At 39.8% G+C, this 15,477-nt stretch overlaps 1 protein-coding gene across 2 annotated transcripts in view; it reads right to left on the bottom strand.

Annotated features, from left to right (window-relative positions):
• The window catches only part of pard3bb (par-3 family cell polarity regulator beta b), a 200,558-nt gene that overhangs the window by 138,599 nt on the left and 46,482 nt on the right, over window positions 1-15,477 (bottom strand). For both annotated transcript variants that reach the window (XM_072397832.1, XM_072397833.1), the window contains exons 4-5: window positions 14,269-14,363; window positions 5,391-5,461 (exon numbers count right to left, since the gene is read on the bottom strand). In XM_072397832.1, coding sequence (XP_072253933.1) covers window positions 5,391-5,461; window positions 14,269-14,363 — 166 coding nt within the window. The remainder of the gene's footprint in view (window positions 1-5,390; window positions 5,462-14,268; window positions 14,364-15,477) is intronic.

Genomic DNA, 15,477 nt, shown 5'->3' with positions numbered 1-15,477 from the left:
CTAAATCCCCATCAACAGATAGCAGTACAGATGCTGATAAACTCCAGAGAGGGGGTTACTGATGATGTGGGTGGTAACAGGGGAGAGATGCAAAGTGCAAAAACAAGTTCTCTCTTTGTCTCAGAGTGAAACTCTGCCTCACAGTCACATGTACAAACACAAAGCTGATGCTGCCTCATCGCTACTCAGCAAAACTGGATTAATCCAGACAACTGGGAACACAGAAATGCAAGTCAGGACAAAAATGACTTCAACTCCATCCATCATACTAAATTCCTACTTAATATGCGAGAAAAATACGTGAGATTTTTCGTTATGTCCAGCAGCATGTGCAGTGCATACTCTTTCCTGAGGAACAGATCAATACGCCAGCAGTGGACAGTACATTAACACCAACCTCCCACAATGCAATGCAATGCAATAGTAATAAAGTAGACTTTTCAAGGGTCAACACAGAGATTCTCCTTCCTAGGCCCAGTTTATGTTCTAAAGCACTTCATCGTTGCATCACATCTCTGACCAGTTCAAAGGATAACAGAGCTGTCAGCTCCACTATGAGAAGTCATGTGATAATACACCATCAGAAAGATGCTTATTATTACCGTACAGGATACTGCAAACTTCACTGTGTAGGGTATACTATGGAATTTTACACGATTAAACGGGAAAACAACCAGGAAACAGCTGGTGAGTCCCGTCATTTTAACCTGTTCAAGTTGTCCTCACCTCCCAACAGGCCTCGGATCTTCTTCCAAACAGGCTCCACCTCATGCTAAGGGATACATTTTCTCTGTGCACTTTAGAGGGAATAGAATCAGGAGAGGGAACCTGGCTACTGCGTCTGAACCTTTTTTATTTCTTGGACAATGGTAGGCTAACATACACACTTACATACACACTCCAAGGCCTTAGACACCTGCTCTCACGTTAAATAAACAAAATCACTGTTACTTAGCAACCCTGTGTTGGCATTCATGCCCTGTCTGTGTATATTTGTCATGGCGTAGATTTTTTCCCCAAAGAAATAAATAAACAACCCGAAGCCCGACCGTGTTTCTATCATTTTCCCAGGAGGGGCAAACCAAACATTAGCTCTTGAGCAGGCCTTTTCTTTACCTGCTTCAAACATAGATGCCTATTACCTTCTGCAGCTGAGGTAAATAAAGATCTCAGTCACAGCTTGAAGTAATATCCCACCACAATTCATGCTTGCAGTTACTTGAGATGTTTCAACCTCATGTTTCATAGTGTCAGTCTAAGAATGGCAAGAGAAAGGACAGAGCAGAGAGACCGGGACAGGGGGGGGTGTGGAAAGGTTTGGAAGTAAAACAGTGAAATGAGGGAAGGAGGAGGTACTGAATTAATTAGACAAGGCTAATGAATAGAATTAATATAAACAGGAAAATAACACGCATCCCCCTCTCTCCATTCCTCGTTGCTGTGCCTCTGATCTGAACACTCCACCTCCAACACACACAAGCAATTGAGATCCATTTGCATTTCCTTTTCATTTTTTTCTGTGGGATGTTTGACAGGCTGCATCAATGCAAAAAAATGAAGTGGACAGAGAGAGACAGAATGGGTGAGACTTGAGAAAAGAGAGACGGAGCACAATGAGTGAACAAGAGAGAGGAAAAAAGAGCCAAATGTACAAAGGGGAGAACAGGACAGAGAGGAGCAAAGAGATGAAGAGAGCAGGTGTTCTCTTTATCCAGCTGCCACTTTACGGATCCTCACTATGACAGACAGAAACACAGAGGAGGAATAAAAAAGGAGGATATGCATCACCAAACCACTCTCTTCATCTCAATGCATCCCACCCTCTCATCCCTGTTCTTATTCATCAACCCATTTCCTTTCTCTCTACAGCTCACTAAAAAAAGAACCAGAAACCAAAGAAGCAAAGACATTGTATGCAACTGTAGGTTCATTAAAGTAAATACACAAGGATTTAAAGCACACCAGTCTTTCATGGATGAGTGAACAAATAAAATGACTGATAATAATCAACTGCAAATATTCCATTTTGAGAATAAAGGTAGAGATTGTAGAAATGCAAAAGTTTAACAGAGGAACAAATGCAGCGAGAGAGGCACTAACACACAGGTTAGTATCACAGCACCATCACTATCAGACTCCCTTCCTTTCCATAACACGGATGCAGATGTGTATTCAATGCAGATGTGCATTTCAACCACAAAAAAGTTTGTGCACCCAGTGAGACACATTTACCTGCTCGCCACCAGGCTTCCATACTGCGCCGTATTCACAAAGAAATATCATATACTGGACTGGAAACGCCATTTAAATAAACTCATTTAGAGTAAATCTGTTTCTCAGTAGAAAAAAGGGGAATTTGATTCTACTGGAATGAGTTTTCTGCTGTGCATGCAGTGTGGTTATAGATGTAAGCTTCACATTTAAAGGCACAGGAAGACTCACTCTGATGGGGGGGGGGGGGGGGGGGGGGGGGGGGCACAATGTGCGTGTAAAAACATACACAACAATCAGACTGATGTACAGCCGCACACAAACACGCACGCTCCCTTAACGAATGCTTTGCTGTTCCAGTATTTATGGCTGCATTCCTCTACTCATTTCGGACTTTTCGCAATTTCAAGGATCGTTTCCCCGGCGACCACAAAAACCATTACATCACTTTTACATTACTCACAGCTGAGATGGTTCATATGCAAACAGTGTGTGTGCATGAGAGGAAATGTGCAGGGAAAAAGTTGTAGAGAACAATGACACAAAGGGGAATGGGTGTTTTAAACCTGTATTAACTTTATATTACTGCTATTTTACTGAATACCTCCATCACAGGTAATGAAACCTAAATATTTTCTCTTATGTTTGCTTAGACATTCAGTTAGCTGGCAGAATGGTGTATTACAGTAAAATAATTCCATACTGCAGCAACAGAAAGAAGAGAAAGAAACTGATTGCTTCCCACACTCTTTACAGAGTGCATTGATGTCTCGTCTGTTTCCGTCTGTGTTGCATACAGCAGCATTTAGGTTGTTACGGAGGAGCTAAAGCAGCTAGTTCTGAGGTAAGATCACCACAAAGCTCTAACTCTCCCTACATACCAGTAAGTTTACGTCACATTTCTATTCATTCTGTTGTTTTTACTACCAGTGAAATGCATTCTGGTCCTTACTGGTGTTTCTAAAACAGTATCGTAGCTATCAGTAATAGATGATCCACTAACTGTCTCACATATTGATCACTGATGCAACAGCCACTATCTAAAATTGCAATTTGCCCATTTACTGTCTTTGTTTGCCATTAATCATGCCATTAGACATAGTTTGGGAATATGGGCACTCTGGTCTTGTATGATTATTAAAACTCAGCTGTGTTTTTGTTCGTCTTAATGAGACGTTCAGGTTAAATGAAGGAAAGTCTAACATGCAGTAAGTTACTTTATTACTGCCAATGACAACTCATGAAAAAGTAGATGATGTCGGTATTAGGATATAATCCTTTAAGGTAGCATGCCAATTATTAAAGGAGCAGTGTGTAATAATTGTGGTGATTTCTTAACAGAAATAGAATATAACTATATATAACTATGTTGTTAGTGCTATATAGCCACCCTATGAAACGAGTCGTTACACTTTTATTTCTTTAGATTTCACCTTTTTATTTACATATACAGCAGTCCGCTCTACACAAAGGCTTACCTGGAAGGACACCACTTGCGTCGCCATATTAACTACAGTGGCCTAGAAGGGACAAAGGGTGGCGCAAACGCGATTCGCCGCTACTTTGCAGACGATCAGCTGGTCTGATTAAACAAACGTAACGTTTTCTCCGTGTCCCTCTTGAAAACTGTTGATTCACGTGAGTTTATGCACCAAAACTACTAAGTAGCTTTGTTAGCTGGACAGAAATTACTCGGCGTCATGTTACGGTGATCAGCTGATTTCAATCAAAGTGTAACGTGATACTAAGAGGCTTTGAAGATAATGTCAGCCAGATACAACGTGTTCCCTGCTAATGCTATCCCTCTATCAGACTATATACAAACCGCCTTTAGTCTTACGTAGGTGATGTTAGCTTTTATTACCACACAGGTATATATGCTGATATATATACACTGATATAATGCAGAACAACTAACAGTGACATTCACTGTAAGTTCTCTTTTCACAGAAGATCTGACCAAATGTAACATCTATTTATAATTTATATCTCTAAAAGTGGTTTCACTCGATGGAGAAGACATCGTGACACATTTGAGGATGGGATGGATGTGTTGGGTAGTGTGTGCTGCACGCAGCATCAGGCCACCGTAGTTTCTCCGAAGCGTGGAGTGTTGCGTTCAAAGCACACTCAGAAATGACAGAATCTAATGAACAGCAGAGAATTACACAATGCTCCTTTAAGTATCTGTGATACCGTTTGATATCATAACGAACAGAACAGGATCATCTGACTCATCTGGACTATGTACAGCCATGGCAAAAAAGTGAAAATATGCATAATATCCACAACACAGTGACAAGAAACATGCTGGTGCTGCTTCTATCTTTAAACTGTGGTGAGCATTTTTAAGGCTTTAAACTCTACTGGCAGTTTATTATTTAATTCAGTCTTACTAACTTTAGGGATGACACTTCTCTATGAAGGCTGCATGTCTATCAGAAAAAGGGTTTAAGCAAAATACTTGCTGACTGGTGGAAGTGGAACTTTAACTTTCAGTTGATACAGCCCATGCAAACAAAAAAGCCTCACTCTGGTCACTCTGAAACAGATTGACAGCAGCAAGTTGTGGGTGTATTTTCTCTGTTAACCGTCTATCCTGCCTTAGTGTTTGAACGTAGGAGCCTGCCTCACGGAGCCAAAATAAACACATGGACACAAACAAAAAAAGGCCCATAGGAGACACAGGGCTTTCTGCACCCCAGCGTTAATTAAGCAGCACTCATTAGTGTATGTGTGTGTGCTCAGTTGTGTCTGCCTGTAAAAATAGCAGATGCAAGTGTCTTTGTAGCTGTTTATTTTTGAGACCATGTGTGTATGGCAGCCTAAGTATGTGCCTTGTGTGTGTGTGTGTGTGTGTGACCCTGACCCTGTTTTGGCAGTCTTTTGTTGTGAGCTAATGATGGAGCTTTTTTTTTTTTTTTTTTTTTACACCAACTATATCTGTGATGGCCTTGATCTGGATTAGAATACAGCTTATAATGATGAGAAAGTGGGACAGATACACACAAAAAAAAGACCAATCAACACGAATGCAGACAAACACAACTTATCTTCGACTAACACATGCAGAGTCTCTTCTGAACATTTAACCAAATGTAACCTCAGTAGTTTATCACAGTAGAATATTAACTAAATGAATGAAAACAGAACGAGTAGATATATATATCGGCACTGACCCGCTATTGAAGGTGTGTTTGCCTTGGGTGCGGTCCACTCCCGCAGGCCTCCCCACAGCAGGACCGGCTGCCTGCAGAGAACACACAGAACAGCCATGCTGTTAGTCGCTTAGCGATAGACATTTGGAGAGTTCAACACTTCATGAAGGACTTGATAAAAAAGAAAAAGAAGAAGATAATGTGGCTATTGGGAACCATCTGGATGAATGTGTATCAAAATGTGAATACACGACAGAATGAGTGCATAGGTGGAGACTTAAAGAAGCTCCAGTGTTCAGATCGTAGCTTTACGGCGCTGCATTTAAAGCCTGACCTTAACAACTTAGCCTTTACGCTGTGAAAGACAAAGCAGGCGACGAATGAATAACACGCCAAGTGTTGAGAGAAGGAGCTGAAAATACGATGCAGAGCAATTAATATCTAATACTTAAAGACAATGTTGTAATAAATATCATCAATAGTAGGCATGACAACCACGAGAAGAAAAAAAAGATGTAAGAAGGTGAAATTCATGTAATCCAAGACACTAATCTTTAGGTATCAAGTGTGTCTGTTTGTCTTGAACAAGCTCTGCATCATTAATATCTGTACAGTTTCGTACAGTCAGACACTGTGCAACAACTCCCACCGATGTAAAGGTCACTATGCTTTCTGTCAGCTAGTTCTGTATACTGTGAAAGAGAAGTATTGATCTAAGCAGTGCACACAGAGAGAGGTCCTTACGGCACCTCTGTAGCAGCATCTTTTCTCCTAATCTTTGTGTGTAAAAGTACATTTTCCTTGACCTGCATTCATATCATGCAACTACACATGAATACGTGGGTTTTTCAAGATTCAACATGTCATTTCAATTCATAATATTATAAAGTCTACATTTCTTCATTCAAGACCATCAGCTCCAGCTGTACTATCTGAAGCACCAGGTCTACTGCAGCGGAAGCTTCAAATATCTTTAAATCAAAGAGGATGTGTCTTGTATCATGCGTTAGAGGTTAGCACACGGGCACATACATAAATACCACATGTGTAATCTGAGCGTAGGCATACACCACACAGCTCCCATTTGTGTAAACATATGGAGAAATACATGCAGGTCGATGAGGCTCTGTGTTAGGAACTGGCACTAATGAACTCCTAACATGACCTTTGAACCCCACCACCCCCACACTGCCATATGACCCTCGCCAACTGCTTATGAAACACAGCAGTAAAGAAAAAATACAAGCGTCAGATTGAGTCAAGAGAGAAGCTCTAAAAATCAAAGACAGTGGCTGCTGTACAGAGATGGAAGAGGACGAAATGAATGAGACTCGACAGAAAATGACACACTGCCAGTACAGTAAACATATGTTTGGGCTTTGGTGGCTTGAAAATCAATTAGTCTGGCCTCACTGTTGATGCTGTCATTTGAGCTTAATTAGTAAGAGGATGACAGGTAACATTAATTATCCTAACCTTACTGACATGACAGTCACTCATACATTAATTGCAAAGCCACTGGTGCTTAACTGTATGTCTCATTAAAGAAATGCAAGAAGAAAAAGTCTCCCTCCCTTGTTCTCTCTATTCAGAAGAGCAAATTATTAATTACAAAGGATGAGAATGTATGTGACTTATTAAAGGGTAATTTAAAACAAGTAAATGAATCTGAACAACTAAATGCGTCTCATTAGTCATAGTAATGTTTGAGAGATTTTAAGAATGCTTCTAAATGTTTCACACACTGAACTCTCCCCATACTTCAAACCCAGTTATTTTCAGCCCAATCCAACATGAAAAATACAATGATATTTTTATCAAAGGAAGCAATGGAAAACACCAAAAAGGCTGAACACCGTGGTTTTCAGTAATAAATGATTACATCAAAAAGCTTATTAGAGGTAATGACTGAAGACCTGATGCTTTCACAAAACAAAAATATATTTATTAAAAGACTGGGATTTATTGGTAATGCTGGGGGCAACTGCAGGGGAGAAATTAATACATTAATCTGTCAGCATTGGACAGCTTAATCAATACTTGTGAGCATTAGTGGCCCTCCAAAATCTGGAGGACAGGAAGGCAGGACTTCCATTTTGACTTAGTGATGAATAATCCAACCTTGAGTAACTATGCCTGTAATAAATGGGCTGCAAGCATTTTTTCTTCTAGGTCCAATTTAATAAGTGCTAAAAGTGGATAAAACAGCACACAATTAGTGATATTACTAATTATTGAATGACCAATCAGCCTAAGTGTTCCCTGAAAATGCTCTCAGAGTGAGTATGATAAATTAGCAATAGTGCATGCTGGGCATTTTGTGTCAGTGTATTTATGCATGTGCATCTATATGAAAGGGAAATACCTAATGATAAGCAGTCTTGAAATATTCCCGCAGGAATATATAGATGCATAAAAATTAATGTGTTCTCAAGCGTCAAAGAGCCAGAGGGCTGAAACAGAAAGAAATGACAAATGTAAAATAAACTGTAAATATATTTTCTGTTTAAAAGAAAGGAATATTCTGGATGTCCTGTTGATAAATGTGCCATATTTCATTTCCATGACTAAGATTTATGGTATAGAATCGCATGTTTTTATCATGTTAAAACAGCAGTTTATACCATGTAGCAACTCCTTGTTGTCATAGCAGCACAAAAGAGTCAAACCAAACAATGACAACTCAAAGGCCTGGCCTGTTGTTTCCAGCCTCCATGCATTTTCCTTCAAGCCAAGAAGGGAAGGGTGAGGTCAGGCGCATTCAGCTGGTTGCACTTTACATGTCACACATTTGTAAACATTGGACCTTAAACAAAAGATTTAACTCTCTACTTGTACACACACACACACACACACACACACACACAGGCACTGGAAAAGAAGAACAAAACAAGAGCTGACACAGCAATTTACATAAAATAGTCAATAAATGTATGCATGCGGACACAAAATCATTTTACTGACACACATTGATGCAGGGTGGCACAGCGGACACACACATGCATACAAACCAAAGAAGAACTTCCTGTTTGATTATCACACTACCCACCTTTTGTGTGCATGTGTGTGTACGTCTTAAGCAAGGCAGAAACTGGCCTTTAAAAAGTCGAAGCTATCCTGGACCAACAAATCTTTCAGAGTTGAAATTAAATAAAGAGAGAATTACAGAGCAGAAGGAAAGAAAAAAGAGAATCACTGCAAGAAGAGTACTTTCTTTCCCTCTTAGCAAAAGGCCAAGTGACAATTTGAACAATTACTCTGGAGCCATTACCCCTATAAGAACCCGTCTGGTTGAGAGGAGACAGATGAGCGAGGGTGTGCACGTATGACAAATGTGAGAGAGAGGGATGGAGAAGGAGATGGGGGGGGGGGGCTGTGACAGCAGCTTAGAAGACATGTATGAGAAAAGCGGAAAGAGTCTCTTTATTTACTGTAGAAGTCTTCCAGAGTCATTTATCACTCTGACACTTATGTGGTAGTTACTGCAGCACAGCAGGTGTAAGACTGAAAAGTGTAGACAGAGGGAACATTTGTGGCACCGAAGGCCATCAAGCAGACAGAAAGTTGGTAGGAGGACAAATAATGAAGGGATTTTTCTTTATACCTTTTAGCACTTATGTTGTAACGACCGATTTCCACCATGTAACTGAAATAGCCAAACGTGGGGAGTGAAGGCAAGAACACCCGAATGAAGCTGAAGGCAAAGCAGAACCAAGAGGGCCATAAGATGCTGGTGCTGAAAGAAATACTTAGTATTCCCTCTGCCCAAAAAAAAATAAATAAAAATCACTATAGTTCTTTGTTGAATGTGAAACCTGTGACAAGTGTACCGCTGATGTGAAAATGACTGCTCTGTTAATAAGACTTGAGGGATTACAGAAGCCTACTGCCTGCTGATGGCTGCTGTAACTGACAGCTGGTTTGCCTACTGCTCTCTCTGAGTTCTGAGTTCAGGCAAAAAAAAAATCTATCCTCATACTAACATGTCCCCAAAGATTTTTGAGACAAAATTAAGCTGAATATAGTTCTACAGACTTAAACAGCTACCAGTTGTTGAATTATTCTGAGCAAATTCAGATAAAGATTCATCCCAAATGATTCATTTTTCACTGTAACGCACTGCATCCAAACAGCGAGAGCAGAGGTTCCACAACGTTAGAGGAACAGGACCCAACAGAACTACGGGATCCTACACGCCAACTGTATGCACGTGCCTCCACAGGGAAAAGCTGCGATCTTTGATTGGAATTAATGTCTTTGATAAACATACATTTATCTTGTTTATATATTCTTGTTGGCTCAATAAGAAAATGAGTCAACTTGTACAGGAGCACTTCCTGAATTCAACAGCATTCATCTGAGGTGCTCTTTGGATTGGGAAATAACTTAAAAGGCCTTTATTTTTATGGCATAGTCATTAGTGATGAGAAAATAACTAATAGTTTAAATATGGACTTGTTGAAAATGTAAGCTGATAATATTTCTTAATGAGCTCCTCATTTCACAGCAGCATGGTGGTAACGTCAGCCTACTGGGCTCAATATGTAATGATGTTCACCAAAAGTTAGACTTTACAAGCTGAACTTTCAACGCAGCCCATGATGACGGATTTATTGATAAAGGTCCAGCTACTGTCCCACACTGAGCTGAGCTGCTGAGTATTGCACCGTCTGACACATGGTGCGTTTATGCAGAAAATAATCGGAATAATAATAAAGAAATCAGGCAGATCTTTTGCTTACATTCATGTTTACTATTCTAAGTCTTATGACGTGGGATCTGGGTTTTGCACTGTTGTGTGAGCACAGTTGACACTTGGGGACTCAAGGAGTCCAGTCTTTTACTGGCCTTAATCCATCATCATCTGTGGGGCTGTGGTCCCCTTGGAAATCTCCCTGCCATTTTTTTTCTTCAGGCAACGAGCACATTTCTACAATCATTGATGATAGGGGGTGGGTGTCAGGTACAGGGCCATGGGAGATGTCAGTCACCACCTCTGCAGTAAACCAAGGGGTGGAAATTTAAATCAGACGAAAGGAGGTTTAGTGATGATGATGAGCACAATGCATCCTACAATACAAATGAACAACACTGTTTTTCCATTAGTGGAGTCAAAGAATTAAAGCTGTGATAAAAGTGAAAGGAGGTGCAACAGAGTACTAACTGTAAGTTATGTGGCTCATGATTCCAAAGTTCTTCTTTTACTTCATCTGAAAAAAGAAGATTTTTAAGGTATGTTTTGCAAAACCCGAATGTTCAGCTAAGAAATAAAAATGTTTTGCTATCAGTCTATCATTTTTAGCAGGGAGTGTAACTGACTTTAAGTTCCATCTTATCCAAAAGGTAGTGCTGCTCTTGAATCTGTTTAATGGACCAGTAGATAGTTCGAAGGTTGTCTCTGCTAATTGAAATTTGAACTGCTAAGTTAATAAGCAAGATGAAATACCGCAGTAGTGTCGAGAAGACACTGTAAAGAGCATTCCCTTTTAACCTTATCAGCCCGGACCTGTCCCAACAAAGGTTTCCATAGTTTGAAACGGTAAACATTCACGTCTAAAAGTTCCCAAGAGGCAGTGTTTCCTGCCTCTGACGCTAAGGTATAACAGTATGACATTCACTCAAGGAAAACAGTTTTTCCCTTTAAAGGAATACGCGATTGCCTCTATGGACACCCTTAATTACGTATAGAGCACTTATCTAGTCTAGCTCTTTAACACAAAATGCCGCATTCACCCGTTCACTCACACACTCATGCAGCAGGTCTTAGTCTGTACAGTTTTACAGACTACACAGTGCTTTTTTCTCTATCATACACATTCTTACATCAGTAGGCATCTGGCCTCAGGGCACTTTGGGAATCGAACCATCGACTTTCCAACAGGCAGATGACTGCTCTTCTCCCTGAGCTACAGCCACCCCCCAATACACCGTTCTTTTCCTTAAATATCTGCCTTTCAAATCTAGCTGGCTGGCAAACTAGTAGCACTGATAGATGCTTTTTTTTGGAGCATTCTTCATCTAAAGCGTCCTGCTGAAGGATGACTTACCGTCGCACAGCTTGAACCGCATCCTCCAGAAGAATGTAGAAGGTTTAAGAGTCGAGTCAAACTTTTAACCCCAAAAGGTACCGATTCATTTCAAATGACAGAAGCTCAAAGCATTAAACTGTCTCCACTCTTCTGAGAACTAACTCCATGTGGTGCTATGTGTCCATTTGTGAACCAGACAAAGGCCCATTCCTCCGCTTTCCATTTGCCCATAAAACCCTCAAAAGTGGTCTTGAGGTACTTCTTAGTACAATGTTGACATTTCACACTGTGAATGCTGTTCAGTCGTAGCTGTTTCAGCTTCATCTTTTTACTGCACACAAGCTGCAGTTTTGGAGTATGGCGGTCCTGGGGCATAACAGGGACGTTCAGCGTGTTCAGGTGTTTGTGTTATTAACCCTGAAAAATATTAATTCCAATTATCATTCAACTTTATGTGGTTTGGAGTTGAAAAATCCGCATGGAAACTAAATAATAGGAACTTAATAATTGCTCACTTACCTAATAATTGTGTGTGCAGTGTACATGCCATAGTGTCACAAACACCCTCAGCAACAATAAGTAGTAACACTGACCACCTCTGAGAACCAATCACAATCCCCAAAAGAACTGAACCTTGCAAACAGGTTACTCTAAGGGGAATACTTAGAGCAACAGAAAGAAGGACGGTTGTCCAGTAAGGGGTCTCAAAGGCAAACAGTTCATGACTCAAGAGTCCAATCAAGTAAGGAGTTAAAGTAACCAGTGAACTTGAGGGATTTTCTGTGTCCTACAATGTAAATGTGAAACAGTAACATCACCACAGCACTTCTATCCAACTGGTACCACGCATTAGATTGATTTTTTAGAAAGCTTTTGACAAGCAAATGTATTAACTATTGAAAATGAGCTCATTATAAATGCTAGCATACATTATGGGTGGCAAAGGTAGCACAATGGAAGATGTATTACAAGTGCTAATTTTACAGCGTGGAAAGAAATATTTTGCGAGGATAATTCACTTTGAATAAAAGCTGATCATGAATAATGGAATTTAATTATACTTCGGAGAATAAACTACAGAGATGAAGACAATTCAAAGTTTAGGTTGAGTTCAAATTACATCCATGAAAACTTCAAAAAGCTTACACTCTTTATATCAGTTATCTGCTTTTGGGGGTGCAGATGACGACATGTACTGGGGCAACAATTCAAAGTCTGGTTTTTATTGGGTTCCCGTTAGGCTCGTGTATAAACACTGTCGTCACATAGGGAGTGACAGCTGGTACTGCACTGCTGTTCAAAATGTTGAAGAGGGGACAGATGTGAAAATGAGATCAGCAGTTCTGAGGAAGGAGGAGAGGAAAGAGCAGATGATGCAACAGAAGACCCTGTTTGCCCTTTGCCCTTTGAGGAAATAGTATGAAAAGAGACGGGGGAAACACTTGGGAAACATCCATCATTGTTAATGGAGCCTGATGTGAGAAAATGTGTCTGGATAAAAAAGACATACAGACACTAAAGGCATCATTTAACTCAAACCTTTAGCCACATCTATCCACCACACACACCGCTGGCCTGTGTCAGTGTCCCACTTGAGTATCAAAATGGTAACAAAACACATTGTTATAGTAGGAAAATGTATGCATAAAGTTTCTATTTTGGTCTTGTATTCATTATAGCAGAGCAGGTTAATGATCTAATCTAAACAATGACAGTATGCAAAGGAAAAGGAGTTCTCCCCAATTACTGCACCGCTTCTATACAGTGTGTGTGCGTTTCTTTACATTGAAGAGTACAACACAAGCACAAATCAGATACTTTCTCATGTGTTGGCGCACACACATCTAAGGTGGGACTTTTGTTTGCTGTTTTCTAAATATGCATCAAACTGAAAAGACGATGATCTACAGGGTAAAATATCGCTAATGTAGTGATATCCCCATTAGTAGGAGAAAGGATTATATCAATAATTTACTGTTCTCTGAGCTTTAAGAAGAGTGATGCAAATGCTTCTTCTGTCTGTAGAATGATGAACGAGGAGAGAGCCACAGGGTCATCAGAATCAAAGTGTTTATCCCGTTGAGTCTTTATGTGCTTATTATATTTTATGATAATCTGCCAATTAGATTACGACAGCAATAGAGTAAAGCTCATTTTGTCCATGATGATACATCAAAGTGAATCAATATCTTCCAAAAGCTGATGAACCCATGCAAATGTAAAAAAGAAAGGTGACATAATAAATATAAAGATACCAGTCACTTCAGCTCGGAGTCCCTGAAAAAGACTTCAGGTCATATCTGATCCCTGTTAGTAAGGTGATGATGATACTTTGGGTCATAGACTTACGTCTTCTTATTGCTTAAAGACTGTTTTACACTACTAAGGGATGAAAAACACAAGTCAGCTTAACAAACAAACTAACATGCAACTCCTTCTTATGAAGCTACTGATTAAACAGACTGTAACTATGGGAAATTTAGTCAATAGATTTTGCTTAGAGGAACAGCTATGGCTTCATAGAATAGAATAGAGTAGAAAAATACTTTATTATATATACATATATATATACATGATCAAAGGTTATGTATATTGTCCCCCATTTTGTACAACCTAGGCTTGCTCCAGGGAAAAAACATTCAAAGCTACTTTTGAGTACTAGTCCTTATCAGACCATATATATCAACACTATCTTCAGACATAATGTACATAAAACATAGCAAACATCTCCTTGAAGGACTTTTTATCCATTTATGAGTGTTAAAATGTGTTAATAGCAGTAGGTGTTTGCCTATGTTCATCAGAATCTCCAATAGGTATTCCAAGTGTTGCATGGGTCATTTTTTAATAATCCTGTTTCAGGGTCTTACCATCCCTGTGTTGCCTTCACTGAAGGAGGGTTCAGTCTCTGTTGTTTGGGGGCTGAGGGCTGAGTCACTGCTGCTTCTCACCAGCAGGGGTGTGTCTGTAGAAAGAACAGAGAGACAGAAAAACGTCAGTGAACGATATGCAGAGAAACCCTTTTAGTGTTTTTAAACCAAGGCCTACTCTCAGAGCTGGTGGATAACTAAACATAAGTTGTGACAATACACTATGTGCTCTTCAGATAATATTTTCTACCAGTGAAACAAATCTAAGACCCTAATTTCTATACAATTTACTACATGCTTATAAGATTATAAAATGTCTAAGAATGTACAGGAAGTCTTGCTAATACATACACCTAAATATACATTAATGTGATGCTCTTACAGGTAATAAAGCTATTGATGGGGGAACTGAAAAAAACAAAAAAAAAACAGCGACAGAATCTAGAGCTTTATCTACGAAAATTAATTTTTTAATAATTATACAGCAAGACAGCCATTTACCAAAGCGGAGCAGAATGTGCTTAAATGAACAGATGCCATAAGTGGCACATTGCCAACTCCATGGATACTCATGAAAGTTTACCACTTCTAGATCGTTACAAAATAAATAAATAATATAAAAAGAGTGAAACAGTGTAATGACTGGCAGTCAGTAAAAGTAAAAGAAACAGAGTGAGATCGAAAAAGAAGTCACAAACCAAAAGTATTTCCTGGTTTAATGACACCTATATTCAGATAGATTTATCAAAACTTAAAGGGGACTTTCTTTCTATGCTTGAGAAAGAGTGAACCTGTAAAACTGCGGTGTTTGGGTGCACCTAACTTTTGTGCTGGTTCACCCAAGAAAGTTAGGCACACCAGTGCAACCAGTGATTAAAATTAAAACTTTTTTTGTTCTTGCTTTTTGCTTTGCTATTAAAATCAAATATCATCCCATAGTTCACTTAAAATCCTCCATGGAATCACCACCTTAACGTGGTGGAGGATGATCCTGAGAGGTGTGTTGGTGGCATAAGCCCTGGGAACGGTCTCCCATGGCAAATTGGTCTCAGGGGAGGGGTCAGACAGAGAGCGATTCAAAGTCCTCGACGGAGCGGCACCAGAGGAAATTAGTTACCTCGCCCAGAGAAGGGATACTTGGTCATCTCGGCCCCAAGGGCTCGGTCGGGCTTAGTCCAAAGAAGATAAAGTACGCCACCTCCACGTAGG

This window comes from Leuresthes tenuis, unplaced genomic scaffold, assembly GCF_036924035.1.
Source record: "Leuresthes tenuis unplaced genomic scaffold, fLeuTen1.0.hap1 SCAF_12, whole genome shotgun sequence".
NCBI lineage: Eukaryota > Metazoa > Chordata > Actinopteri > Atheriniformes > Atherinopsidae > Leuresthes > Leuresthes tenuis.
The sequence above is the reverse complement of the archived record's forward strand: the minus strand, read 5'-3'. Positions and strand labels throughout refer to the sequence as shown.